Source organism: Microdochium trichocladiopsis (genome assembly GCF_020744255.1).
Source record: "Microdochium trichocladiopsis strain MPI-CAGE-CH-0230 chromosome Unknown B0I36scaffold_1, whole genome shotgun sequence".
Lineage (NCBI taxonomy): Eukaryota > Fungi > Ascomycota > Sordariomycetes > Xylariales > Microdochiaceae > Microdochium > Microdochium trichocladiopsis.
The window spans coordinates 4701547-4729221 of record NW_025763544.1 but is presented as its reverse complement, the minus strand read 5'-3'; the positions used below and the strand labels follow the sequence as shown (position 1 = coordinate 4729221).

The window sequence follows — 27675 nt, the reverse complement described above, 5'->3', positions numbered from 1 at the left end:
AACAGGGTCTGGAATCGTTTAGGCCTCCCGTGCTGCCCAAGCATGTCTGTCACCTTTGAACGCCACCGTCCAATTTTGTCTGAATCTTTGAGGAGTTCCGAGGCTAAGATCTCGCAGGGTCGATCACGACTGTGACGGACTGTCCTCTGTGTCTGCGTGGCTGCGCGTCAGATCAACTCCCAAGGCCAACTGCGACAGCGACCAGAGCATGCGCAGTGATCGCGACGCCACCGTGCAAACAGCCCTGCGCAGAACTTTGGGCGCAGCTCGTCGGTCGGCCGGGCAGCCTGTGTGATGTCTACTAGCAGGCTGTCACTTACTCGGGCAATGCCGTAGGGAAATGCCTTGAAGCCACGCACCCGTACTATGTAGCCCGGACACTTGTTATACGACGAGCCAAGCGATTGCGACCCCCGAGCGGGCTCGACAGCTTTGCCGATTAGCAATCACAGTCTGTCGGGGTTTGCGAATGACAACAGTGACAATCATGAGGGCCTGCGGATGCTAAAGGCTAATCTGCGCAGAGTTGGCGGCCAATCACAGCTGCCGGCGGCAAGAGACGAGCTCTGAAAGGTCCGCCACAAAGGTGCCGCATTTCCCCACCCTGCTAGTCTGAATTGGCCCCAGACCGCCAGCGACTGGACTGCCGAGATTTGAACGCGCCTCGTCAATGGTTGCCCACGACTTCAGCCTCCCGGGTCCTGTCAGTGCAAGACTGGAGAACAAGTCTCGAGGATTTGCGCCCATCAGAGCCACACGAATCGGCCTTTCCAAACACAAAGATCCCTGCCATGGTCGCCGCCGCTCCACCGACTGCCCCGCCAGGCAGGCTGACAAAGATATGGATCCAGCCCGCAATTGCTTGCCGCGCTTGTCTCGCTCGTGCGCCAAACTCGCTCCCATGCCATCCCATTCTTTAGCGTCAGGTGTTGGCGGCATGACATGGATCTTGACAAGCGGAGCAACATTCGGGCATGCACGGCGTCTGGTTGCATATCCCCCCCCTCCATCTCACATTCCTACCCTCGCTCGGATTCTGCGGCCGCATAAGGCGAGACCATTTACAGGCGCGGTCACTGCCGGCCTGGATGCACCTTTACCGGTGGCAGCAAATGCACGTCGCATTTTTCGCGTGCAGACATATTCCGGGGTAGGTCGCCTTGGTTTCCGGTCTGTGTGCTGGGCATGCACATGCCCAGCCCACGTCTACATGACGGCTCCGGGGGATTTGCTCCCGGTGTGCGCCTGCCAGGTTCAAAGCAAACACGCCCTGCGACTTGGCCAACGAGAAAGTATCAGAATACTGCAGAAACGTCACAGGCATCACGTTTCTTGACGAATTTTTCTTCTGGCCTGCTTGCACCCATGCTGGACCGAGTTGCCTGTTTCTACCAATCCAGGGTAAACCCTGCCATCACCCGCCAACACGATTTCTGTCATCGCCACGACAAGAGAACCAACAACGCCAAGACCATCGTCCCATGTAGACATTCTCCACCAAGCGTGTTCATTTGATTCCTTTCCCCAAGATCGCTCACTCAAAATACCGCGCGGCGAGCATGGGTGCGGACGGCCGGTCACGGGCCCTCAGATCGGCTCTCTCAGATCCTCACTTTCTCCATGGGCGAGGGAGCCATCCCTGAGAAGATGTGCGAAGCTCGGTTATTTCGGTGCATCTCATGGCTTACAGGAGTGGATCGTTTTCGCAACGTCACCGGCTTGGTGAGGCTGTTCGGGCATTCCGCTCTCTATGCGAGGTTTCGACAATGAATGGTACGAGTGGTATTGCGGTGGTCGACAACCGGGCCCTTGTCCATCCCCAGTGCTGGCTCAGCTTGGCGCCGCACTTCTACGGCGGCTCTCATGTCGCAACCAACAACTATTCCACCAACAGGCTCTTTTCGTTATCGTTAGTCGCCCTAGACGCCGAGGCTTCCGGGATGTAGCCAACACAAGATCGTTGCTTATGACCAGACAAGAGAGAAGTCGAGAGCGCCCATGGTCTCCTGCAGAAAGCAGCTCGGCTTCCTGCCTTTCTATCGCTTCTGGATCGTTACTGCATTGGGGAGATAGTAAGCAAACTGCTCCAACCTTCTTTACCATCTTCACGCGGAAAACACCAGGGTGACCGGGCAAGGGCTGCCGCTAGGAGGGTCGGGGATGAGCAGCCGCGGCTATCTCTCGGCGCTTGCTGGTTGCTTCCACTTACCAATATCTTCATCACACAACTCGTGGGCAAGGCCCACACGCTGCGGTTGGTGCTTGACAGACTTGCCATAGACGATGGCCGTCTTAAATTGCTCGACGATGCTACGGTGGATTGCGTTGCACTGCGGGCGTTGTTGGTCTCAGGGGTCAGTCTCCGCTCAACAGGGGACAGACTTGAAGCTTGAACGAGTAATAAGGGCAGGACTGGGCCCGCGAGGGGGAAAACAATGATGATCCACTCACAAAGTCTTCAACTGTGCATCGGCCCGAGCGGAGAACGACAGGAGCCGAGTAATCTGGCAGCTTGCCCTTGGGCTTGGTGTAGACCCGGACGAGCTTGAGCTTGTCCCACCTGGTGGATAACAATGGCAATCTGGTCAGCGCAAGGGTTCTTGTCGTGGTGTGGAGAATCGCGAAACCCCATCGGCCAGGATCTAAAAGGGCGATTGGTGTGAAGAGGGACTACTCACATTGCCTCCATCAACTCGTCGACGTTCCACCCGTGCTCGGAGCTGATTGGTACAGAGTTGGGGATCCGGTACAGCAAATCGAGCTCCTCGATGCTGATCGCGTCAATCTTGTTGAGGACGTAGATGACGGGGATGTAGCTCCGACTCCTGGCTTCCAGGACGTCGATGAGGTCGTCAATGGTGGCGTCACAGCGGATGGCAATGTCTGCCGAGTTGATGCGGTACTCGCTCATGACGGCTCTGATCTCGTCGTGGTCGATGTGGGTCATTGGCACCGTGTTGGTGATGTTGAGACCGCCCTTGTCCTTCTTCTTGAAAGTGATGTTTGGCGGCTCTTTGTTGATGCGGATGCCGAAACCTTCCAGCTCGGACTCGATGACTCTCTTGTCCGTGAGAGGCTTGTTGACGTCGAGAACGATAAAGATCAAGTGGCATGTCTTGGCGACTGCAATGACCTGACGACCACGGCCACGGCCATCCTTGGCTCCCTCGATGATACCGGGCAAGTCAATCATTTGTAATGGGGCGCCTGAACTACCTGTCAGTATCCAAATCACCAAAAAACCACGAAGGATGTATTTTTCCTCCGCCAAGAGACAGCTGAGGTTTGAGACACGGGGCAACATACCATTGTACATGACTTGACCGGGTACTGACGTCAGGGTTGTGAACTCGTACGCAGCAGCTTCTGAGTGCTGGCCAGTGAGCCTGCTCATGAGCGTACTCTTGCCCACGGAGGGGAAGCCAATAAAGCCGATACTGGCGACACCTGTGCGTGCGACGTCGAAACCAGCTCCGCCGCCACCACCGCCGCTGCTGCTGGGAGTCAGCAGCTCACGCTTGAGCTTGGCCAACTTGGCCTTGAGCTGTCCCAAGTGGTATGATGTGGCTTTGTTCTTTTGAGTCTTGGCCATCTATACAGGGGAACATGTCCCGTCAGCTTAGGATTCGGGGACTCTGCCGAGGAGAAACGACACGTGCCGTGCCGCGGTAACCTTGGTATGGGATTGGTCCTGGCCGGCTGGGCATTGTCCTGAATCTAAGCCTTGACTTACTTCGGCCTCGATCTCTTTGATCTGTTCTCGTGCGTTAGCATTCTGGGGGGCCCCCGATGCTCGGATTTTTCTTCATAAGGGGGGCGGTCACTTACCTTCTCTACTGTCGTCGACATCTTTGCGGTTTGGAGCCTGCCGGTTCGGCTACGCTTTCTGAGGGACTTGTGATGATTCTAACAGTCTGTTCTCGTGTCTCTTCCGACGGTTCCTTTTCCGTCCTGTTAACCTACTATGCAGCAATCTTGGCCAGGCCGAGTCTCGGGATACGCTTGTTGTCGTCGTCCGCCCGAGTGTATATCACAAAAAAGTTGGGACACCAGCGCAGCATTCGCAGCAGTGGGGCAAAAAGATTCCTCCAGCGGGCGCGCGAGACCCTCCGAAAATGATGTCAGCCCCGCGCTAGCAGTGGCGGGCACCGAAGAATTTCCGCCGTGGTTTATGGTATGCTCGTTTTGTGCATGATGCTCGGTTTGGTGCACAGATATTCCGGATAGATGCAACTCCAGTGTCACCAGGAAAAGCATTACAGATTTTTCAGCACGTCCAGATTAAAATGCAGCATGTCGGACGTCATGGATTTAGACCTCGATTTGCAGAGAGCTTGATTTGTGTCTTTCCGGTCGTTGGTTGAGTTCGCTACGTATCAGCCCAGGTGGCCAGGCTCGCTTATGTCGGATGCTTTGGTTGATAGTGTATCAGTCTCGAAAATCGAACATTATACATCGGCATCGGCATATGGGACCAGAATGCTGTGTAATACCACTCTGGGGGAGACAAGTGGTAGGTCAGACGGGGAGAAGAGCTACCGCGAAGGCGTGACATCGGCCATGAATATTCATGTTTAGGATTTCAGGAATTATGCTGTGGCGCGATGAAACTTGTCGTTGCCCGTCTTTGCCCGTTTTCTCCACGTCGCTATCGCGAGTTTCGTCCTTTTCTCCCGCGACTATTATGTAGTAGGGCCATACGCAATAATTGATTCAGGGGCCGCGGAATAACTCTGGAACTGGATAGATTCAAGCTTCGCCCCAAGCGATTGAGAAAGGACGAACAGGCACAATAGAAACCAACGCATCTTATTGTTCAAGATTCCTTTATAAGAACTCCAGGTTTTGTGCCTTCACTGAGCAGCTCTATTAGAGGAAGGCAGTTCCATAACGGGGGGATACGTCTATAATTACTCACGGCCAGAGACAAAAAGTATTCCCAGTGTCAGGCATAGTACTTATTGTAGGAGAAGACCCCAACATCTTTCGGCGCACATCCGCCGACAAAAATAGGGTCTATTCCCGTTTATGTTCTTTTTTTTTCCCTTCCCGATTAATTCCCCCTTTTTTTCTTGCTTCCTTTGTGGATTGTGTTTTTTGAAAGAAGAGACTGCGACTTGCATGTTCCAGCGTGATCTCAAGAAAAAAAAAACCTAGCTTCACCGAGCCCCATTCTGAGCATTCTCGTACGTGTATTAGAAGTCGCTTGGATAAACTTCAAACGAGAATGGGAGTGATAAACTACGAAATAGTCAAGGGTAGTATCCGGCCGATCAAATCCTAGGATCTTTGATCTTGATAACGATGTGTCGGAGCACCTGATGACGCTTCCTTGCACAGGATATATGACGAAGATTAGGATCAAGCATCGAGCTCCATGTTATCGTAGTGTAGCCACCACGAAGTTGTTGGTTCATTTGTTCCATCAATGGATGCGTTGCCAGAGAGTACCCACATGGAGTCGGTTTAGTGCATCTATATGAGCTTATGCAGTATATACTAACGCTTGCCGTGTCGGTTGGTGCCAGAGCAACTCCTCGAAAGGCATAAGTTGTTCCAACAAGATCACAACTTGCCCAAACAACCACTTTGGCTTTCATCTAGTCCCTGCGGAATCAGGAGAACCAGCAAGCGAGGTATCCCTGCGACCTGAATAGCATCATCTCGAAGAAGACCGTCAACGCCAATTCTGAGCGCCCTGAGCCTGGGATTCCGCCACCGCCTCCCCTTGGTCTGTGGTCAAGCATGGCAGCAGATAACCAAGAGCCGGCAATAACCAGCGCGACTTCGATGACTATGGCAGCGTATTGGCTGCAGAGCCTCACACCAGCGGCTGCCTGCCAGTTGTTTTATGTTGTCGCATCACTTTTCGTACTAGGAATCACGATAATGCCCGACTCGGCTAAGGGCCTGTTGCTCTCTTACGGGCCGCGATCACAGCAGAAGCAGAGGCAGAGGCAGACGGACCAAAAACCAATGTCAACATCTACTCAGAGACCATTGGCAGACGCCGTCGGCCATGAAACTGAGTCTGTGTCGAGTGCTGAACAATCGCAAAATGCAAATGGCGATGCTTGGTTCATACAGCTTCTCGATTGGATCACATCGATTGGCAAGGTGCCACACTCGTGGTTCGCGCACTTCTACATTATCTCGGTCGTCTGCTCGGCCTTCTGGGCGACACAATTCTTCACAAACGGCAGGATATTGCGGTCTGCAGTGTCCCAAGGATCATTTGCAATGACAGCCAGTGAGCGCGGCATGACGATGGACCAGGTTGTCTTGACATGGATTCTGATGAGTCTTCAAGGCGGCAGACGACTGTATGAGAGCTTGTTTGTTATGCGGTCGTCGTCATCGCGCATGTGGTTCGTACACTGGGCGCTGGGACTTGCCTTTTACTTTTCCACGAGTATCGCTGTGTGGGCGGAGGGTTCGCGTAAGTACAGGCCTCGTATGAGCACACCCAGCTGGGCACAATATCTTTGTGATACTGAAAGGTTTCCCCACAGGAGCGATACTGCACTCTCGTCACCAAATCGCGGATCTCGAGATGCCGACGTTCAAGACTGTGCTCGGGACACTCGCATTCTTTGTGGCGTGGTTGTCGCAGAACAGATGTCATGTGTACTTGTCCACTCTCAAGAAATACTCGCTCCCGGATCGGGGCTTGTTCCGCTTCATAGTGTCTCCGCACTACACTTGCGAATGCTGTTTATACCTGGCTTTGGCCATCGTTGCTGCACCAGCAGGCAAGCCAATCAACCGCACATTGCTATGTGCGGCTATGTTTGTTGCCATCAACTTAGGCGCAACTGCAGCTGGTACCAAGCAATGGTACGAAGAGAAATTTGGCGCGGACAAGGTGCGGGGAAAGTGGAGGATGATTCCCTTGGTGTACTAGCCGGCTTCTCATGTTGACCTCATCTTTTCTGCAGGAACGAAAACTTGTTCCCCAGCCTCGCTACAGACATGACATCGCGATATGTCAAACTTGTTCGGGTCAAGCGTTGACTGCGGCCCTCTGCAAAGCTTGCCGAATCACGAAGAAGACCCCAGTTGGCGATGCTGTGCTCAGACAGGCCGATGTCTTCGGCAATGTCTGCAATGCCGTGTAGATACTCGGTGTACAAGTCGGCAGATGTGATGAGGAGACTCCTGGGCTCTTGCAAGATCCTCCATATTGGTTCCGTGTCTAGCGTGCCGTCCACTTTGGTCTTGTGAATGTTCAAGCACAGGCTGCCGCCAAGACTGACCGTGCAGACGACCGGATGATACGCGGACCCGTCCTACGCCCGTGTGGGTGAGAAAGTCGACAACATAGAGCAAGCAGGCAATAATGGCGCTTACCTTGTGTGGCATGATGCCTATTCCCGGAGGATATTCATTGACCAGGACATGGTTCGGGGCACCGTGAGGGCTGTCACAGAAGACATGAGACGATGCCTGGTCTCGAGAGATGGGAATGGACTTGAGTCTTGAAATTACAGGCTCTTGAAGCCACACTGGCAGTGGTGCGTCAACAAGTTTGTTATTGACAAGATCTGACGGCCATGTCTGGAGTCTTCGATGTGTGAGCTGCTTCCAGCGTGGTTTTGGGGCAGCAGCGATCTTGCGGACGGGGACGTCAGTCCCAGCAAACGCAGCGGGCGAGAAGGACGACGAATTCGCACCTTTGCCAGCAAGATTTTCTCTTCTTCTGCGGTAATGAAATCAGAAATGTAGAAGGCGACTGGTGGAAGGCCGGTGATCCGAACATCCTCGAGAGACCGTGGCAGTGCTGGGGATCCGTTATCCATGCCGGTGTACGCTGCCATTTCGTGATCTAGTAATGCCTGCGGAGATACAAAGATGGAAGCAACTGAAACCAAGGAGATGGAGCCGGCAGCAGAACAGCAGCTGTCGAATCACCGCAAGCTCCAGGGCCGGCTAAGCGAGGCTGTGATGGTCTCTTGTGGTTGAGGATGTCGAGGCGCGTCCCCGCGTCACTTGTGTCGACAGCCGTTGTGGCCGTGGTGGAGTCGATGGCAAGGCAGGCAGGGGAGCAATTGGCCAGGCTTGACTGTCTTGGCTCGAGGGCCTACGCGGCGAGCGAATCACGAGCGCAGCTGGCGGTGATCAGCCAATCTCACTACTGTATCCACTAGGTCCAGGTGGGCGATGGCTCCCTGCTCGTGCAGGGTCAGAGTCTTCGACCAAGATGTGCCTCCGTTTCACCACGGAGATCCAGTCAATGCGGCGTGTCGAGCACCCGGGCAACTCCTCCTAATGCCTGCGGGAATGATGCTCCTGTGGCGTGCGCGAAAGAGGCTGGACGACGATGTGTTGTTTTGTTCCGGCCCGCCGTGTCTCTCAACGGCTGCAGCAAGGCCAGGACGCTAATATGCGGGTGGTGACTGATGCCGGCACCCAGGGGGGGCCTCCCCTTGTGCTCCCGGGTAGGGGCAGCAGAGCGTGCAAGGCAGCCTCCTCACAGCAGGGGTCCTCCAAGCGTGCTTTCCTGCTGGTGCCACTTTTGCCTCCATGGACAGCAGCTCTGGCTGCGCACCACGGCCGCCGCTTGGGCCCATCTTCAATTCACCTCGCCGTCTCCCGCACCACCCAAACACTCGCACCCTCACACACCTGCACCTGCACTCCCTCACCCTCATTCTGGCCTTTCACGCGGGCTTACTGCATCCATTTTCTCCTCCCGTCGCCAGCACGGCATCTAGCCAACTTTTCTGCGGCCATCGATTTCTGTCGCGAATAACCTCCAGACCCTGCTTCTCACAGCGCAGACGCGCTCCGATCACGACCTGCAACGCCCGCAGCCGGATACACAACAACACCAAACCAACAACCTCCCCAGATTGTCACGACACCGGCCATCGAGAGTTTTCGAACGTTCAACCTTACTAGGACTCGCAATCATTTACCCACACACATCACTTGACGCGAACCCGGCTGGCGCGACCGGTTTACTGGCCAGACTGCCTGGAGCTCGATCACTTCGCCACACCTCTCGCAGCGTGGCGACCATGTGCACTGCGGCAGGGCTTGGTTGTTGAATCGATTGCTATGGATGCGCAGAATGCTGTCGAGTCCGCAACCACTGGGCAGGCGACCTCCCCGTCGCGGCGCGCGGAGAATCCCGCTGACTCCAAGGCGGCGTCTCACGCAGCTGCTGCCATCAACAACGCCAGCACCCTAGTGAACGGTCGCATCTCCCCAGAGCCCAAGGCCACGACGACAAGCAATGGCGCATCGCCCCCGGCAGATGTGGATTCCTGGCATGATCAAAACTCCGATGCTGAGACCATAGTGCTTGCTGGCAAAGATGGCATCTCTCCATCCAAGCCACGTCAGGGCAAGTTCATCAAGCACGAGGACAAGAGCGATGGCGAAGTTGCGGACGTCCAAGCCGCCCCTCGGAAACCGCTCAAGTCAGGCCCTGATGCTGCACGCAACGGCACTACTCGCGGAGAAGAAGAGGAGCGTCGACGGACAGCTCTGACTGCCGGAAAGAAACGCCCCCAGGATCGCGAGAAGCAGCAACGAAACAAGGACATCTCCAGCGGCCTGAGCTCGGTACCAGCCTCACCACCGCCTCATCGCCGTCGCCGTTCAGGAGATGCTCGATCCGAATCAGGATCCGAGGGGCCACCTAGAGCTCGAGCACTGAGCAGTGGGTTGAATCGGGAGAGGGTCAGGAATGGGGACAAGAACTTCCCCACTAAGAGGAAATCAGCCAAGGTAGAGTCTGATGACGAAGAGCCCAAAAAAATAAGGCGTCCTCGTGTGTCAGATGCACACCCTGACTCTGTGACACCCAAGGATCGTGATCAGCGTTCCGTATCCGCCAAGTATCACCAAGGGGACAAGACGGCCAACGCAACCCGAGATCGGTCCAGCTCGCCGCATGGTCGGCCTCATCGACGAAGTCTTTCGACACAGCTCCCTTCGCAATCCTCCAATGGGCTTGTCTCCAAAAAACGCCGCTTGCCGGCGCCATTACAGGCCACCGAATATCATTCTGATGACTCGTCCGCGAGCGCCAGTTCTCATCCACGGAACTCAAAGGTGCGACGGCTGGCTACTCCTTTGACAGCAGATTCTACCATGTCCCCAGCCACAAGAACCGGACACAAACGACACGTCGACAACCACGGGCAAACACAGTTTGCTAAAGCTTGCGCAAAGGGCGAGTACGAAGTGGCTAAACGGCGGCTTGGCGAGCGACCGGAGGATCTGGATTTTGCAGACTACGCAGGCAACACCCCACTTCAAGTGGCAGCGCTGAATGGCCACGAAGATATCGTCAAGCTACTCATCGAGGCCGGCTGCAACATTGACTGCCGCAACAGTGACAAGGAAACTCCGTTGCTGGACGCAGTCGAAAATGGCCACCTAGAAGTGGTCAAGCTACTGCTAGATGCTGGTGTCAACCCCAGAAAGGCCGATGCGGAGGGTCACGAGCCACTGGAGAAGGTGCCGGATGACTTGGATAACGCCGAAGAGATCCGCGCTGTGTTGCGTGAGGCCAAGGAAAAGTCCGCAGATTTACGGCCATCAGAGGACCGGCAACCTCAAGACCTCGATACGGTGTCCTCTCAAGGGCCGGACAGTCCCCGTCGTTCTCCTCAGGCCTCGGCAGCAGCTCAACGACGAGGCGGAACCATGCGGTCAACAAAAACCAGTAATCATCTATTGTATATGAACTTGGATGAGAAGACGCTCCGGCACGCCGCCGCCCGAGGTGATGAAGAGACTGTTACGCGCGTACTTCAAGTCAGGGAAGGCTGCGATGACCCAGAAGCCTTGGTTGGTGCAGCGCGTGGTGGGCACAACGTGGTTATGGAGCTCCTTCTGGCGTTGGGTGGCGCTAACCCTGACCCGGCACCTGTGAAGGGCCTGCCTCCGCAATACAGCACCCCGATGCTGGCAGCGATCGGCCAGGAAAATGCCAAAGTCATCAAATTGCTACTCAACCAAAGTGGTTTTGATCCCACACGCCGATTTAAAGGAGAGTGCTATCACGAGATCGCAAGGCGCCGCGAAGGACCCTTGTGGAAGGAAGAAGAGCACATGCTGAAAAATGCATATGATGAGTACCGCAAAGCGAAAGGTCTGGGGAAGAAGGCAAGCTCAAGCAATCGGCGAGAACGCGAAGCTGAGGGCGAGCCCAAAAGGATGACCCGGAAAGAATCCAGCCCAGAAACATCTCGGCCTCCCAAACGACGCCCGTCAAGTGTTAGTCGAGAGGGGGAGCCGAAAAAGAAGGTCCAGTCGGCCAAGTTGGTCGGCAGTCCCAAAGAGAAGCGCCGTGCCGACATATCTGGTCATCAAGAAGAACCATCCTCACCAAAGCGCGCCTCTGCGCGACCAAAGAAAGACGAGGTAATAGTCAACACGAATTCAGATCGAGAGTCGACTCCCGGCGGATCAAAGATTCCAGCACCGAAACCGAAACGGGCAGAGTCAGATCTCGCCGCTGGTTCATCTGATGGCGAGGCATTTAAGCCGCGCCGTAAGCTCATTTCTGGGCGCGACTTGAAAGGCCAACGTGATAGACAACGCCGGTCGAGCATGGCATCCACGGCTTCCAACGACAGAGGTGACGTCAAGGCTGACGATGCTCACGAAAAGCCACGCGCAGAGCGTCCATCCGAAAAATACCACGATCGTACCAAGGCTCTCAAGCGCGATGACTCGAGGGACCGTCACTCAGGCGGCGAGGGTAACGGCAAACGCCATCGTGCCAGTGTTACTCCGCCACGTCACGGCACAAGCGAGAAGGATGACGGTGAAGCGCCCTCTAAGAGGAGGCGGCTTGATGCCGATAACCGGGAACCTCGACACGTGGCAGGCGCATCTCCCGACGGACGGAAGAAGAAACGGGAGACATCTCCAGAGAACCACAAACGTCCTCGAATTGAAGAGCCCGAGCGCAAAGACAAGGTGCAAAAGGTGAACCGGGAACGAGCACTCTCCGTCAAGTCGACGACGTCAGAGCGCGGCAGCATAACTGTTGCGTCAGATGTGCCTGAAATCGAGATGCGCGACGCTCACATGTCCGAAGGCGAGATCACCGACGACCTTCAAGCCAAGGAAACTGCAAAGAAAGAGACCATGAAGAAGCGGCAGGCCGAGATCGCTGAGCAGGAGAAGAGGGATGAGGAGCGGAAGCGGCGCGAGGAACAGGAGGAGGCCCGGAGACGCGAAGAGCTGGAGAAAGAGCGTGCTGCAGAAGAGAAGCGGCAACAAGATGAGGCTGCGAAGAAGCAGGCCGAGGAAGAGGAACGGAAACGTGCAGCGGCGGCGGCGGAAGAAGAACGACGCCGACAGAAGGAGCAGGAAGCGGCAGAAAAGAAGCGCCTCGAGGAAGAGGAAAAGGCCCGTGTCGAAAAGGAGCGTCTCCAGCGTGAAGAGCGCGAGCGGCAGGAGAAGGAAGAGGCTGAGCGCAAGCGAAAGGAAGAGCAGCGAAAGCAGGAAGAGGAAGCAAAGAAGCTGCGAGAGGCCGCTGAGGAGGAGAAACGGCGCGAGGAAGAAGCCAGAATCCGTCGCGAGCGTGAGGCGGCCGAGGAAGCCCGCAAGCTTCGCGAGGAAGAGGAACGGAAAGAGCGCGAGCGGAAACGGGCTGCACGCGAAGCTGAGAGGGAAGCCGAGCTTCAGCGCATCCGTCAGGAGCAGGAACGCGCCCGGCTGTCCAAACTCCCTCCCGTCCTGCGCTGGCTCGACACATGCCCGGATCCAAAGCAGCGACAGTATGCAGAACTTTTCGCCATGGCACAAGGTGTCCGCTACGACACGATCAACCCAGAAGCGACTGGCACAGCAGCCGGTCGGGAGCAGTGGCTTCTCAACACCCAGGTCGCGCTTCTGCTGGGCGACAAGGATCTGTCGCTCTCACGATGTAAGTTGTCCCGGCAAACCAGCATGCGTCCCCATCACACTGCTAACCTTGATGTCAGACACCGCATGGGAGAAAGTCAAGGCCTCCAACATTGCGAAGAAAGTCATCTGGAGGCTTGAGAACGAGCGTTACGCCCTGACACAGGGTAAGCTGTACGGACTTGGCATGCAACTTCCTGACTACTTTGAGGGGAATCCGCTCCAGATGGGCTACAAGCAGCTCGAGAAGCTGCGTGGCGACGCCGCCAAGCTGTTCTTTGACATGGACCTATGGTTTGTCAAAGCTTCTGACTTTCTGTTCATGGTCCCCAACTTTCCTCACCTCCAGGATGTCAAGATCTCGATAGACTACCGCGAGCTTCCCGAGACCGAGTCCGCGCTCAACACCTGGGGCGCTACACCTGCGAAGTGGAAGCAGGACCCCGATGCCAGCAGCCGGGGCTACTTTGCGCCGCGATGGAAGTACTATGTCAATGGGCAGTTCGCCGGCGAAGATCGGCCGAAAAGCTACAAGCTCAGCCACGACCCGCCTCCCGAGCGCCGTGTGCCAAGGCGTGGTGGACTGATTGCAGTCACGCCAGAGGAGCCCGACTACGCGCGGCTCTGTCTGGAGCAAGGTCTTGGCCACCTCCTCACTGAGGAGCAGAGACAGGCTGCCCTCGCCGGAGCTCATCTCACGCCGCAGAGCATGGTCTCCAATGAGGCAGTCGAGGAGAGCCAACAGATGTCGCCATCGGAGCGCAGCTCAACGAAACCCGTGGCCGGTAGTGCGAATGAGCCTACCTCGCCTCTCGCGCAGTAGACGACTACTGCCGTTTTCATGACCGCATTACATTTACTACTACACACTCACGCATGACGTCTTCTTTCGTACGAACTGCATAGGTCTTAGCCAGAAGCCGAATTCTTGATTAGCCAAAGAAACATTTTTGTGACGGATTTCTACATTGTCCTCAGGCGCCGCCGTGCATGACAAAGGCCTGACCAGAGTGTCATGCGATGAGGGCAGATGAGGGACACTTTGTGTGTGTTTTTGGCGCGTTGGCATAGAACGAAGGAAACGAGATGATCTTAGCAACGGCGATTGGCGTTTGTGTCTTGGGTTTCCGCTCTTTGGATCATGCCGATGAGGGGGTATGTAGCGTGCATATTGGGATTGATGTCAGTTCACTTTGGGCACTTCTGATGAGGATGACACTCCCTTTTTATGGTGCATCGAGTATGCGTGATGTTGTGTCGTCGTGCGTGAGCCTGCCTGAGACAAGTGTGAACAATTCTAAGCAGTATCAGAGTGGTGGTTATGTCGACCAGATGGGGTTTCTTGCACCAAAACTCCTGATCCCTTATATACACCAATAAGCCAGCGACTGGCAACAAGAAATGTTGAGACACATCTCCCCATTCGCCCGCATAGCACAGTGGTAGTGCGTTGCACTTGTATTACCTAATACACTCATGCGGAAGACTGGTCCCCAGTCCCGATGATATGCAAAGGTCGGTTGTTCAATCCAGCCTGTGGGCATTTCTTTTTTTGGTTTTGCGCAGGGGCAACTCGTCGGCGGGCCAGTTCAATGTGGCGGCTGTCGTTGAAGACAATCTCCCTATTCTTGTTGTGCCATGGCTCCGCGGGCATCATGTTTTTTTTTTGTGTCTCTATGCCCGCTTGGACAGGCCAACTGGCAAGACGCAACTATCGAGCAGAGCAAGAGATTCCCCAGTCGCCGGCATAACAAGTAGCCATGCGGAAGCCAGTCTTCGAGATACGGCCAAGCCCGAGTAACGCCTTGTCGTAGCTGCCCGAGTTCGGAACCTGAGCCAGGAGGAAATCACACCTTTTGGGTGACCAATAACGGTGTTGAGATGGCACGCACTGCTGCCATTTCTTGACGATGGAGTAGCGAGGGGGAAGGGCGGGTATAGTATTTGCTATGTTTAGCGATGACGACAGCACCTCGAGCTGGGCCCCACGCCGGACTTCCTTAGTTCTGACCATGCGCTGCGAAGATCCGACACTTAAGTTTAGGGCTATTCAAGATCTGCCAAGCCACTGGATTGTGCAATGACGGGGCAGGGGAGGGGGGAGGGAAGACTCGAGTGTGTGCCGTTGTGAGCAGAGGAACAGTGTGCCTGCCAGGGTTGAGTCTTAGCTGGTTTGTGTTGCTGCTGGGTGGATGGATGAGTGCGGACGAATGCGGCCAGCCAGTAATTACTCTAGACGACTTGAGAACCAACCGCCCGTGAGAGAGAGCCTGTCCCTCACCTTCCCCTACTCGTATCCAGGATCGAGGACTACCGCGTTCCCGACCTCTTCCTCTCCTCCTGATACCCTCCTCCCATTTCTTTGGTCTCCTCCGCCTCACAGACCGGCTGCCGCTCGTTTCGCACACGCCACCGCCGTCGTTTCGTTTCCCAGCCTTCCCGCAACCGCAACTACATCGTTGAGCATAACCAAGTCCTCGGTGCACTGACCCGCGCATCGATCAGCACGCTCAAGACACCCAATGCAACCCCAGGTTGCCATGCGCGACATTGCCGTGCTGACGCCACGCATCCACCCCCGATCGGCTTCCCCACGATGAGATCCTTCCTCGGCCAGGGGCTCCCCCGTACCCGTTTCTTGGCGCTTGACGCCGTCGCCGTCGCCGTCGCCCTCTTTCCCCTCGATCTCGCCGCCGCCCTCAAAAATGACTTCAGCGCATACCCTCAGGGGTCGCAGGCCTGTCTCTACAGCGCGGCAGACAGCGCTGCGTGTACTGGCAGCACGGGCGCCGAGCTGAACCAGTGCCTGTGCACCAATAAGGGCAACTTCGTCTACAACACGGCCTCGTGCGTCGCCAAAGACAGCCCCGGCGACCTCAACACCGTCTATGCCACCCTCGTCTCCAATTGTCAGGGCACGGGCGTGACTCTCGCCGTCTCCCAAGATGCCTTCATGGCTGCTGCTGCGGCGGCAACTGCGACAACTTCCTCGACGACTCCCACTGCTGCCACCTCGACGAGTGCTTCCACAGCAAGCAGTAGCGCCTCTCCGACGACTTCGTCGCCTGCGAGCCCAGCCAGCTCCGACGATGCTCTGTCTACGGGCGCGAAAATCGGCATAGGGGTGGGCGTTGGGTTTGGCGCAATTGCACTTGCACTGGCAGCGTGGTTTATATGGGCTTATTCGCGGCGGAGACAGGGTCCCATGCCACTGTCCTCGTCAGATCAGGATCATCGCTCCTGGCATCCTCCAGGATCAAGCGCCTTCTCGTCATCAACGCCGGCGCCCTCGGAATGGGCAAACGATAACAAGCAGACAGACGCCGTCGAGCTGGGCGCGACACCGTGGCGCCCGCCAGGGAACCCGGCAGCAACCGAGCAACCTCTGCTCTCCGAGCTCGGGGGCGACATGGCATACCACAATAACAATACCACTGGCTATCAGGATTATGCGCCTGCAGGTGCCAACGGGGCATACCAAAACCCTCATTATCCTCCGCATGGGCAACCTCCATACGGTAGCCCTCACACTCAGTATGCAGGTGACACGCGCGGCCATCCGTCCACGAGCCCCGTGCCTACTAATGATGGCTCGTGGACTCAATCGTCCTCCAATTCTCAGTCCTACACAAATCATCCTTATAGTCCCCCGTCGACTTACTAGAAATGCGTTTGTTCACAAGCCTGAATTACCATGCAGTTGTACAATGAACGAAAAGCCATCGAGGAAGTAATCTTTTGGACCAGTCGCTTCGAGCGTTCTCGATGTTGGTTGTTGGTCATCACAATCACCATCACCTCCTGGCCTATTTGAGCCTAGACCTGCTATAATTCACGAGACCGATCTCGCTCAGTGTTGTATATATGCTCCGCGGGCGATGGAGCGCATACCTGATAGATATAAACTGGAGCTGTTTTATCTTCGAGTGAATGAATATCCTGGGCAACAACAACGGTACATCCATCAGTCTGCTGATATGGTCCCTGTCCGATGCACACGATGTTGCGTGGCGTTCCCGTCCGAGATGTGCATCCCCTGCGTCTCGTGCTAGGTAGACTGCCGAATCTTCTTGTCTTTGTTCAGAACTTCGCCGAAACAGTGAATTCATTTTACACCCACGTCATAAACACGGTAGTCACTAGGCTTCAAGTCGTACAAAAGGTTCAGCTCGCCAAACAAAGATCCAGAGGGTCTGAGCAGTGGAGAGTCCGAAGGCCAGCAGGGCCAGGAATGTGTGTGGGTGTGTCTTTCTCTCTCTCTCTCTCTTTGTCTACAAGTTGAATCTCGTGCGGACCTTCTCCATCTTGGCCTTCCACTCCCACTGCACGGCGTCCTCGCCCTCGCTGCCCGCGCGCCCGATGCCCTTGTAGATCCGGCGCAGCTTCAGCGTGGCGCGGGGCCCCAGCTCCTGCAGCCCTGCGCGGATGTCCTCGACGCCCTTGAGCTCCTTGCCGTCGGCGCCGACGACGCTCTTCTCGGTCGCCCGCTTGTCGCGGAACACGTAGCGGTGCCGCCGGAGGAAGATGTAGTCGCGCTGGTTGTGCAGGGTGACGACCTGCCGGCCCTGGAACTCCGGGTTGTGCGGCCAGAGGTTCTGGAAGGACTTGGCGGTCAGCACACCGAGTGGCGTGCGGAAGTTGTTCAGGAGGAGTTCGGGCTAAAGGAAGTCTTGTTAGCTCGTGATGCGAGTCGAGTGGCTAAGGGGGTGTCTGGTTGGTCGGTGGTTACGTACATAGTGGTTGGTGGGGTTGCCGTGTCCTGGCAGCTTCTTGCCGGGAATCCACGTGTTGATGCTAAGTTGGAGGGTCGGGCCAGCAGGCAGATGTCTGCATTGTAGGTTTAGCAAGTGATGTCTGACGCGGGAGGACACGAAATGGCAGCATAGTCTTACATTATGTCCAAGCCAATTGGCTTCTTCTGGTCCTCGCGCAGCACGATGACCGCAGTGTAGCCTCTGTTGCTGGCGAACTTGCTGATTTCCCGGACAGAGTACTTGTGGGCGTACTTGTGCGCCGACCTGGGAATGTACTGTGAATTCGGGAACAATGTGCACAAGAGATGGGCCTCGTCGTGGAGAGTCGAGTTGAGGTTTGTGGTGACAAGAATCTTGGGCTCGGCGGGCCGGTCGTCTGAGAAGAGCGTCGGGAAACGGGCGACGAGCGCGTCGGGTGTGATGTCGAGGTTGGTGGATGTCGTCGACGCGGCGGTGCTATCTTCCCGCATTGCTTGCTTCGCTCGTACTTTGGCGGCGAGCTCCTCATCCTCTTCGCCGTCGTCGTCGTCCTCATCTGAGCCCAGCATGCTATCATTCTCCTCGTCCTCGTCATCTTGGGCCTCAGCCTCGTCGTCCTCTTCTCCGAGACCTGCAGCCGCCCGCTCCTCGGCCTCCTCTTGTTGTAGCCGCCGCTTCTTCATGAGCTGTGCCATGTCGACATTGGCTCCGAGGCTGTCGTCGTCGACATCGTCCCAGACTCGCTTCTTGTCGATTGAAGCCGGTACGTTCTTGGCGACACGAGCTCGGCGGAGCTCAGGATCCCTGGCCTCCTCCTTCTTCCGCCGGAAGCGGGCCTCGCGCTTGTCCTTTTCATTCTGTCTCTTGTGTCTGACGTGAAGCTCCTGGCGGCGGACCTTGTTGGGCGCCCGCTTGACGATGGAGTCTGAGCCCATGGTGTTTGGCGAGACCGCTGAGGTCAATCACCTGTCAAAGAGTGGTTGTTCGCTTGCTATCTGGGGGGGAGTTGTGCGCTCTGGAGATTGTGACGAGATACACTGCAGTAGGCAGCACCCAGATCGATATACACAGGAGGCAGTTGTCGCGGATGAGAGTCTTGATTGTAGGTAGGAAAGCCGGTGCAGCATTCTCCAGGGTCACTTGCGATTGCGATTGTAGAAAATTTTAGTGGAGCTTGCAGCCCCGAACCCATCCCAGCGGGCCCAAGGAATGATTGGCTCTAGCGCCCTGCAGGTATCGTGGCCCAACCCCAGCCTTCAAGACCCAGGATCTCCAAACCACGTATTCTCTCTTGCATGTTCTTGCTCTGCCGGAAAAAGACTGTGGTTTCGTACTTGTGTGGCAGCAGTCACTTGCCAAGTCTACCTACTTGAGTGTTTATCGGACCGGCCGTGTCCTGCGCAGCAAGAGCAGGTGTGAGTCAAACCAATCTCACGCCCAGAGAGGTTCCCTCCGCACTCGGGCGGCCGCCCTCACAATCCCAAGCACACAGGACTGACACAGCGGAAGAGCCTGGTCCGCCCACCGATTTCTGCGGCCGTGGCCGACTGCGATAACTACGTACGGTACCACCGCCTTGGCTAGGGGCCCAGCCCAGCCCAGCCCTCTCTGCTTGAGCTAGCTGTCGCACAGCGGTCCCTCTGCCATTCTCCCCATTCGGACGAGTACCTGCAGGCACACCCGCTCCGATTGGAAGCCGCAACTGCCCCTCGACGGGTGGACCTTGACTCATTTTTGTCACTCCCCCTCCCCCACCTTTTGTGTGAATGAAGCTCCCTCACCTTGTTGTGAAAAGGCCGTTCGCGCCTCGTGTCATCAGGTTGCCCGTCAATCTTGCCGCTCCGACTGCTCGCGTGCGATCACAGTACTTTGTGACCTCGCGTCCACTCTCCAGAATCCAGCCTCCCCCACGGTCGTCGTCGTCAAAGAAGCCCATCATGACCAGCGAAGCGACCACCCTCAAGGGCAAGCCCCTCGACCGGGCCGCCCTCGACTCCATGCTCCGGCGGCGCATGTTTTACACCCCGTCCTTTGAGATCTACGGTGGTGTCGCCGGTCTCTACGACTACGGCCCGCCCGGCTGTTCCCTTCAGGCTAATGTCATCGACGCCTGGCGCAAGCACTTTGTTCTCGAGGAGGACATGCTCGAGGTCGACTGCAGTGTCCTCACCCCCCACGAAGTCCTCAAGACTAGTGGCCACGTCGACAAGTTCGCCGATTGGATGTGCAAGGACCCCAAGAATGGCGACATCATCCGTGCCGATCACTTTGTCGAGGAGATCCTCGAGTCCCGCCTCAAGGGCGACAAGGAGGCTCGTGGCCAGAAGGTTGAGGAGAAGGAGGAGGATCCCAAGAAGAAGAAGAAGAAGATCAAGGGCGCCATCGAGGCCATCAAGCTCGACGACGCCGTTGTGCAAGAGTACGAGGAGATCCTCGCCAAGATCGACAACTACAACGGAACCGAACTCGGCGAGCTCATCAAGAAGTACGACCTCAAGAACCCGGCTACCGGTGTCCAGCCTTCGCCTCCTGTCGCCTTCAACCTTATGTTCCAGACTGCCATCGGCCCCAGTAGCAACCTGCCTGGCTACCTGAGACCCGAGACGGCCCAGGGTCAGTTTCTCAACTTTGCCAAGCTTCTCGAGTTCAACCAGCAGCAGATGCCTTTCGCCTCCGCGTCCATTGGCAAGTCCTACAGAAACGAAATCTCCCCTCGATCTGGCTTGCTCCGTGTCCGCGAGTTCCTCATGGCCGAGATTGAGCATTTTGTCGATCCCGAGGGTGGCAAGAAGCACCCCCGCTTCTCCGAGGTCAAGGATATCGAGCTTGTTTTGCTAAACCGCGAGACTCAGCTCTCTGGCAAGACCGACATCCAGAGGGTCGCGATTGGCAAGGCCGTCGAGGACGGCACTGTCGACAATGAGACGCTGGGCTACTTCCTGGCCCGCATCCACCTCTTCTTGAAGAAGATTGGTGTTGATCAATCCAAGATCCGCTTCAGACAGCACATGGCCAACGAGATGGCCCACTACGCTGCTGATTGCTGGGATGCTGAGCTTTTCACCTCATACGGCTGGATCGAGTGTGTTGGCTGCGCCGACCGCAGCGCTTACGATCTGAGCGTCCACGCCAAGAAGACTGGCTCGCCACTGATCGTGCGCCAGAGACTCCCAGAGCCGCTCGTCATTGAGGAGTGGCAGGTGGACCTGAACAAGAAGAAGTTTGGCCCTCACTTCAAGAAGGACGGCAGGACAGTCGAGGCGGCTGTCGAGGCTACGACCCAGGAGCAGAGGGAGTCGCTCGCCAAGGAGCTCAACGAGAAGGGCAGCATCATTCTAGAGGTTGCCGGCGTTGGCGAGGGCAAGGTCGAAATCCCCAAGGAGCTCATCGTGATTGAGAGACGGACGCGGACGGAAAACGTCCGGGAGTTCACTCCGAACGTCATCGAGCCATCTTTTGGCATTGGGAGAATCCTGTACTCTCTCATGGAGCACTGCTTCTGGACTCGCGGCAGCGAGGGTGGCGACGAGGCGCGCCTGGTAAGTGCTCTCCCATTCAGCAGACATCTACCCGCGTTGGAACTGATGGCTAAACAATACAATCTCTAGGTCCTGTCCTTCCCTCCCACAGTTGCCCCTACAAAGGTTCTGATCGTGCCCCTGTCTTCCAACGACAAATTCACACCCATTTGCCAGAAGCTCTCTTTGAAGCTCCGCAAGGCAGGCGTGTCGAGCCGCATCGATGACTCGTCCGCGACCATCGGCAAGCGGTACAGCCGCAACGACGAGCTGGGCACTCCACTCGGCATCACTATCGACTTCCAGACCCTGCAGGACAGCACGCTGACACTCAGAGACCGTGACTCGACGAAGCAGGTCCGCGCTGATGAGGACAAGATCATCGCCGCTATCAAGTCACTTGCCGACGGCGAGAAGGAGTGGAAGGATATTGAGGCCGAGCTGCCCGCTTTCGAGGGCCAGGAGATTGAGGTCGCGTCTCGCTAAGATATTGTCAAGATAGAACAAGCAATAAAAGACGATTACAAAAGACGAATAGTCACGGGTGTTTACATCGCTCATTCATTGCACATCATTTACATGTGATATCGTAGGCTCAGGCAGAAGCCAGAGAAATACCCCCGTCGGACGTGGAGAATATCTCCACCAAAAGCCTGGCTTCTCGAATGATGAGTTCCTGATGGGCACGTCAAGATAAGCCATTGACCGCGATCATGTATTTCCATGATATGTGTTTATGTGTTGTTGCCAAATAACATGCATATAGCGATTGGCAGTCGATCGAGACAACGCCAAGAGCTGGTGACCTAAAGATGGACACGCTCGTGACGTCGTTGTTTCATGACGAGCGGAAGAGTGGCTTCTGCATGTTGCCTTCCTTCTGGGGCATCAGGCGATTTAATCCCTAGAACAGGTGGGGCAGTCTAGGTGGGAGCGAAGCCGAGAATCTGAAACTCGTCGACTTAGCCGCTGTAGGGTCGTGGGGTTGTGGTGTTGAAACCCATGCAGGGACAGGCGTGTCAACAGCGGGACTTGTGTGAAGGCGCGAATCGCCCAAGACTTGTGGCGGTGTCGATGCTAGCCAGGGTGCAACGTGGTTTGCGAAACGATGCAGGCCCGAGATGCTGTAGAACGATGAAACAGAACAGATGTGCGGTGGAGATCAGGGGACGATGCCTCCTCCCACACACGTCTGTGTTGTGCCCCTTGGGCTCCGAGCCGCAGAGATGACACCCACAGCGGCTGTCACCACAGCCTTCAGAGTTTGGCCATCAGCCTTTCAGGGGTGCTGATCTTTTAAGCCCGTCGCCTCGTCCGTGCTAAAACACACCTAGGGGCGGCTAGCTCGCAGCCAAGCGGCGGATCGTCGAAAACCCGCCGGGCTGCTTCATGCAGTCCTAAGGCCACCGACGAGCGGTTCCACGCCTCGACCTGCGGCCGTTCCCGCCGGTGTGGTGCCCAGTCCAGTGGGGTCGTCCAGGCACCTCTCATCTCCGGGCCCTGCGCCGGCTTGCAGGCGGACGGTGCTGCGGTCCGGCCAAAGACTGCCCCCAACAACGCCCGGCCTTAATTACTCCTGGGCCCGGCGCAGGGATCAGCAGGGAATCCAGCTGCCGTGGGTGCTGAGTACGCTACCTGGTTATAATGACAACCCAACAGTGGATGCGCAAGAGTACAGTAATGTCGCCGCCGCTACCTTGCTGTGACATCGCTGGCTGACCAACCCTTGGGAATCGCACGTGTATCCCTGCTGATGCTTCAGGCGACCCCACACGGCGCCTGGCTAGCCCGCTCCCGTGCCGCCATTGTCTTTTCCATCCTTGCCCGGAAGGCTGTTGGACGCTGGCTTGGTCCGTTTGAACCGTGGTGAAGAAAGAGGCCTGTTATGAAGGGGCGAGGTGTGCCCGGGCGAGAGAACATGGCAGATGGCCTCGAGAGAAGTGGATGCTTCTTTGCTGTAATTACAACGAACGCACAAGGCTGGCAGGGGCCGCACGCATTCCTAAGCGTACCTTGAGGTAGGTTTGCCGTACTTGGCAGCTGCGAAGCACGCCGTATCGACACACGCGGATGAACCCCATGCGTGAAACATCAACGGAGCCAGCAGGCTTCTGCACGACGTTGCGACATGCATGCTGTTATTCGGTCGGGGCGACATGAGCATTGCTGCGGAGGAATCCTGACCAGACTTCCAGAAGATCTGTCCATGCCGAGGAGCGTTATGGGTCATGTGTCTACGAGAGACTGGTCATGGAGATGGAATCGAAACACATGCACCCAACCAATGCCACCTAGGGGATTGCTTACAGCCAAACACTCCGTGATCGACAGGGCAGTGCGCGCAATACCCAACCACCAGCCCATATGCATCCCAACAGTTGCCACCTGCGTAGAGACATGTTGCGCTCACGCGCTATCGGACGTGAGGCATATCTCTGAGATTAGGGAACCAATAGCCACACTGGTGGACGCCACACACGATTCGTTGAAGTAACCCCGTGGTAGACAACTCCTTCGTGGCGGCCGTGCAGTCGTCAAGGGATGGGGCACTGGCTTCCAAGGTCCCAAGGAGTAACACGGCTCGTCAAGCATAGATTACCCTCTTCCTGGCAGCGTTTTGTGCAGAGAGGACGACAGTCCGGGCGAATGTGATCGGCGAGTATCCTCAACCAGTATGACGGGACAAGGGAGACAGCAGTCTTGTTGTCCACTTGTTTTGCTCGTAGTCATTGGATGGGATATGGCCGGCTGTTCGCCTCGCTTGCGCGCGCCAGGCAAGGAGCGGGAGGACGTTGATGCTGAGTGGTTGTTTCGCCGAGTGGTGCTTGCTTGCTTGCTGGGCTGGGCCGGGCTGGCTGGCTGGGGTCCGGCTCTCCACGCCGCCACTGCGAGGACCCCCCTCCCCTCCCTTTCCAAGGTTGCTTGTCTCCATCAACTGGCCCCTGAGCCCACACAGCCTGCGAAAGCACAACCCCCCTCATTTCGAGCCTTCGACCTGCTCGCCGCCGCTCTGTCGCCTCTCCCTCACGCAACCCCCGGCCTGGTCTGTGTATCATCAGTGCTGCAGATGTGAGCAGCGACACGCCCTGGGACTTCCGGCCACCACTTCTGCCCGCGCTCTAAAGAGCCGTCCTCCCCCACTTCCACCATGGCCAACAATGGCAGCATGTACTCGTCGGGGCAGTTCATGAACCCAGGCCCTGCCCCGAAGCCGCCTGGCGACCGTCCCCGTCTCAACCTCACGCCAAACACAAACCTGCCTGGCAGCATGGCGAACATGACCATCTCGCCGATCACGCGGACCGCAACATCGACCTACACCGGCTCCACCATATCACTCCCTCTCGCCCGCGAGAGGTCCAATGCCACCGATGGCATGGGCGGTGTGGCCATTATCAAGGAGGGTTGGGCGCAGGTCAAAGAGAGTCGCAACTTCATCCAGCCCTGGAAGCAAAAATATCTGATCCTCCGTAAGGAGGCTCTCGACTTCCACAAGACAGAAGGCGGCAAGGTCTCGTACACACTCTACCTCAAGGATGTCGTCAATGTCGGGCGCGTCGAGTCGGCCGGAACCATCTTCGAGATCAAGAGGCAGCCTGGCGGCTCCTCAAATAGCCCTGGTGATGACGACGGTAACACAAAAACTCTACACATCAAGGTCAAGAGCGACGATGATCTGTACGACTGGATCGATCTCATCTATGGCCGCTGCCCGACCATGGGTGGTGTGAGCAACCCCACCAACTTCTCACACGCTGTCCATGTTGGTTTCGACCCTTCAACAGGTCAATTTGTTGGTCTGCCGCCTGAGTGGTCGAAGCTTCTGAACTCGTCCGCCATCACAAAGGAAGACTATGAGCGGAACCCTCAGGCCGTCTTCGAGGTCCTGGACTTCTACTCTGACCTGACCAAGCGGGCAGAGAACCCGCAACAGTACCCCAGCCTTACTCCTACCCCTCCTCCAGGAAGCATTCAGAACAAGCAGCTCGGTTATGGCGCCGGGAGCAGCTCAGTCGCGCCGCCTCGTCCCATGCCTCCGGGGCAACGCAACAACAGTTTCCCCAACCAGCCTCCTCAGTCCTCAAGCTCGGCTCCACGGAGGCCTACACCCCCTGATGGCTCGAACGGCTTTGGCGCCGGCTACTCCACCGCCGATGCCGCGAGAGAAGAGCAGCGCAAGAGGCAGCTCGAATTGCAGCGACAGCGCGAGATCGAAGAGCAGAACCGGCGAGAGATGGAGCGGCGCGAGCAAGAGGCCTACGAGGCTTCCCTGCCCAAGAAGAAGGTTCCCTTGGCACAACAGGAAGTTGGCGGTGGATACGGCGGTGCGCCAGCTTCTTCCGACCGGTACAATCCTACCCGTGCTGCTCCTCCAGCGCCCAAGGTCGGCGCTTCACAAGCCAACAACCTTCGGGCGCAGCGTCCCGCACCGCCGACGCCCGGTGGCCAGTCCAGCTCACCTGCCAGGCCTAATATGCCCCCGTCCTCTGGCAGCAGCTCATCTGTGCCTCGTGACCAGTCTGGACAACGGATGCCGCCTCGCAACGATCAACAGCAGCAACGCTACCCTACCAACCCAAGCAGCTCCTCGCAGCCTCGCTCGAATGGTCAGCCCCAACAATCGCAAGCACAGCGCATGCCGCCGACTGTCAAACCGCTCAACGTGCCAGCGAAGCCTTTGCCTGCTCAGAACGATGGTATCAAGGCCGCCGAAGCTGCGCTCACGGCCAAGCCGCCGCCGTCCGATAAGAGCAAGGATGCCCGCATGTCGCAAATGACCGAGAAGGAGGTAATGACCAAGCTGATAGAGGCAGTCTCGAAGGAGGATCCAAACATCTCGTACGCCAAACAGAAGAAGATTGGTCAAGGTGCTTCAGGCTCCGTATATGTAGCCAAGGTCAAGGAGGGAGCGACCTCTCCAGTTGCTCGCGAGGTCCTCCGGCAACAGGGCGCCAGAGCTCAAGTTGCGATCAAGCAGATGGATCTTGCCCACCAGCCGCGCAAGGAGCTCATCGTCAACGAAATCATGGTAATGAAGGATAGCAAGCATCCGAACATAGTAAACTTCCTGGACGCCTTCCTTCGCAATAACAATGCCGAGCTCTGGGTCGTCATGGAGTACATGGAGGGTGGTGCTCTGACAGACGTCATCGACAACAACCCCGTCATCACCGAGGAGCAGATCTCAACCATCTGCTTGGAGGTAAGCTTTGCCCCGTCCGCACAAGTTTTGGCCGGGGACATCAGACTGACAGCACCGCAATGTAGACATGCCAGGGACTGCAGCACCTGCACTCGCAGAACATCATTCACCGTGACATCAAGAGTGACAATGTCCTCCTTGACGCCCGCGGAAATGTCAAGATCAGTACGTTTCGACAAAGCCTTGAATGTAAGATGCCGTTGCTAACAAAATGAACAGCCGATTTCGGATTCTGCGCCAAGCTCACTGAGACCAAGTCCAAGCGCGCCACCATGGTCGGTACTCCCTATTGGATGGCTCCTGAAGTTGTCAAGCAAAAAGAGTACGGTCCAAAGGTCGATATCTGGTCACTCGGTATCATGGCTATTGAGATGATCGAGTCTGAGCCGCCGTACCTGAACGAGGAGCCCCTGAAGGCTCTGTACCTCATCGCCACCAACGGTACTCCGCGGCTTAAGAAGCCAGAGAAGTTGAGCAAGGAGCTTAAGGCGTTCCTGTCCGTCTGCCTTTGCGTCGATGTCAAGAGCCGTGCTTCCGCGGATGAGCTGCTGCAGCATGACTTCCTGAAGCACGGCTGCCCGCTGGCCAGCCTCTCAGAACTCCTCGCATTCCGAAAGCACGCCAAATAAGGCGTGTGCATGTTTAATCACGTCATATACCCTCTGCACGGCACTTCTTTACTCCGTTAGCGAACCTACTGCATAGAGCAGATGATGATGAATGAATTGGATGCGTTTACTCAACGAGAAACTCTTGTCGGCAGACTTCGAGCTTCCATCAGGCGTTTTGGAGGTCATTTACATGTTTTCTGGGTAGGTCTGGTGGGGGCAGGGAGGTAGAATGCCTGTGTAGAGACATCACAAGCGTACCAGAAATGCTGTTAGAACATATACTGCGTTGACCAAAATAATCGTTTTGAAGAGCTGCAGCGTAGGAAGTTGCTTCAAGCACGAATTTGTGCTGTTTCGATGGATATGTCTGGAACAATGTGCCGGTCTCCATGATGCAACACGTGAAGGTGCATGACTGGAATCGACCTGCAGTACTGTCCTATGAAACCACACTGGTGAGGACTTTGTTCATAGGCCAAATGTTGGGCACAATGCTCGCTATCAATATTGGAATGCCAGCCTTAGAATAAACAGAATAAAGTGAAGCTGTGGTGGAAGAGGCTGGTCATCGTGAATGGACCACAGGGTTATGCTTTGGGCCGTGCGTATCCGGACACGAGGAACGATACTCGTACTGTGTCTGTCGGAGCCGCATGCGTGCCTGCAAGGTCCACCAGAATTTGTTCAGCCTCGCGCAGCTAACTGTCGTGATGCGCGGCCACTAATACCAGGCGTGT

The 27675-nt window shown here is 56.4% G+C and overlaps 8 protein-coding genes and 1 non-coding gene across 9 annotated transcripts; 6 read left to right on the top strand and 3 right to left on the bottom strand.

Annotated features, from left to right (window-relative positions):
- Positions 1–2174: 2174 nt before the first annotated feature.
- On the bottom strand, positions 2175–3592 carry B0I36DRAFT_234470 (developmentally regulated GTP-binding protein 1; the record flags this gene model as incomplete). The annotated part of the gene is made up of 4 exons (XM_046149317.1): positions 2175–2330; positions 2452–2560; positions 2679–3207; positions 3307–3592. The coding sequence occupies 4 exons, from the start codon at positions 3590–3592 to the stop codon at positions 2175–2177; spliced, it is 1080 nt and encodes a 359-aa protein (XP_046019167.1).
- A 2204-nt stretch (positions 3593–5796) lies between these two features.
- On the top strand, positions 5797–6904 carry B0I36DRAFT_233651 (uncharacterized protein; the record flags this gene model as incomplete). The annotated part of the gene is made up of 3 exons (XM_046149244.1): positions 5797–5978; positions 6042–6439; positions 6513–6904. 3 exons carry the CDS (start codon positions 5797–5799, stop codon positions 6902–6904), a joined length of 972 nt encoding a protein of 323 aa, XP_046019166.1.
- Positions 6905–6923: 19 nt separating this feature from the next.
- Positions 6924–7817, bottom strand: B0I36DRAFT_358310 (uncharacterized protein; the record flags this gene model as incomplete). The annotated part of the gene is made up of 3 exons (XM_046157947.1): positions 6924–7289; positions 7351–7611; positions 7674–7817. 3 exons carry the CDS (start codon positions 7815–7817, stop codon positions 6924–6926), a joined length of 771 nt encoding a protein of 256 aa, XP_046019165.1.
- A 797-nt stretch (positions 7818–8614) lies between these two features.
- On the top strand, positions 8615–14107 carry B0I36DRAFT_260682 (uncharacterized protein). The gene is made up of 2 exons (XM_046151129.1): positions 8615–12895; positions 12954–14107. The coding sequence occupies exons 1-2, from the start codon at positions 9061–9063 to the stop codon at positions 13694–13696; spliced, it is 4578 nt and encodes a 1525-aa protein (XP_046019164.1). The 5' UTR covers positions 8615–9060; the 3' UTR covers positions 13697–14107.
- Positions 14108–14298: 191 nt separating this feature from the next.
- Positions 14299–14416, top strand: B0I36DRAFT_t17. Its single transcript has one exon. It is a non-coding gene; the product is annotated as a tRNA-Thr (tRNA).
- A 753-nt stretch (positions 14417–15169) lies between these two features.
- B0I36DRAFT_312131 (uncharacterized protein) lies at positions 15170–16822 on the top strand. The gene has a single exon (XM_046152465.1). It carries the CDS (start codon positions 15470–15472, stop codon positions 16535–16537), a length of 1068 nt encoding a protein of 355 aa, XP_046019163.1. The 5' UTR covers positions 15170–15469; the 3' UTR covers positions 16538–16822.
- Positions 16823–17063: 241 nt separating this feature from the next.
- B0I36DRAFT_19313 (RNA processing factor 1) lies at positions 17064–18956 on the bottom strand. The gene is made up of 3 exons (XM_046148771.1): positions 17766–18956; positions 17607–17700; positions 17064–17531 (listed from the first exon to the last, which is right to left on the bottom strand). The coding sequence occupies exons 1-3, from the start codon at positions 18539–18541 to the stop codon at positions 17145–17147; spliced, it is 1257 nt and encodes a 418-aa protein (XP_046019162.1). The 5' UTR covers positions 18542–18956; the 3' UTR covers positions 17064–17144.
- Positions 18957–19543: 587 nt separating this feature from the next.
- Positions 19544–21610, top strand: B0I36DRAFT_344736 (glycyl-tRNA synthetase; the record flags this gene model as incomplete). Its single annotated transcript, XM_046156290.1, has 2 exons — positions 19544–21145; positions 21215–21610. 2 exons carry the CDS (start codon positions 19544–19546, stop codon positions 21608–21610), a joined length of 1998 nt encoding a protein of 665 aa, XP_046019161.1.
- A 2440-nt stretch (positions 21611–24050) lies between these two features.
- Positions 24051–27426, top strand: B0I36DRAFT_260672 (kinase-like domain-containing protein). Its single transcript, XM_046151128.1, has 3 exons — positions 24051–26327; positions 26393–26492; positions 26547–27426. The coding sequence occupies exons 1-3, from the start codon at positions 24273–24275 to the stop codon at positions 26954–26956; spliced, it is 2565 nt and encodes an 854-aa protein (XP_046019160.1). The 5' UTR covers positions 24051–24272; the 3' UTR covers positions 26957–27426.
- The last annotated feature ends 249 nt before the right edge of the window (positions 27427–27675 follow it).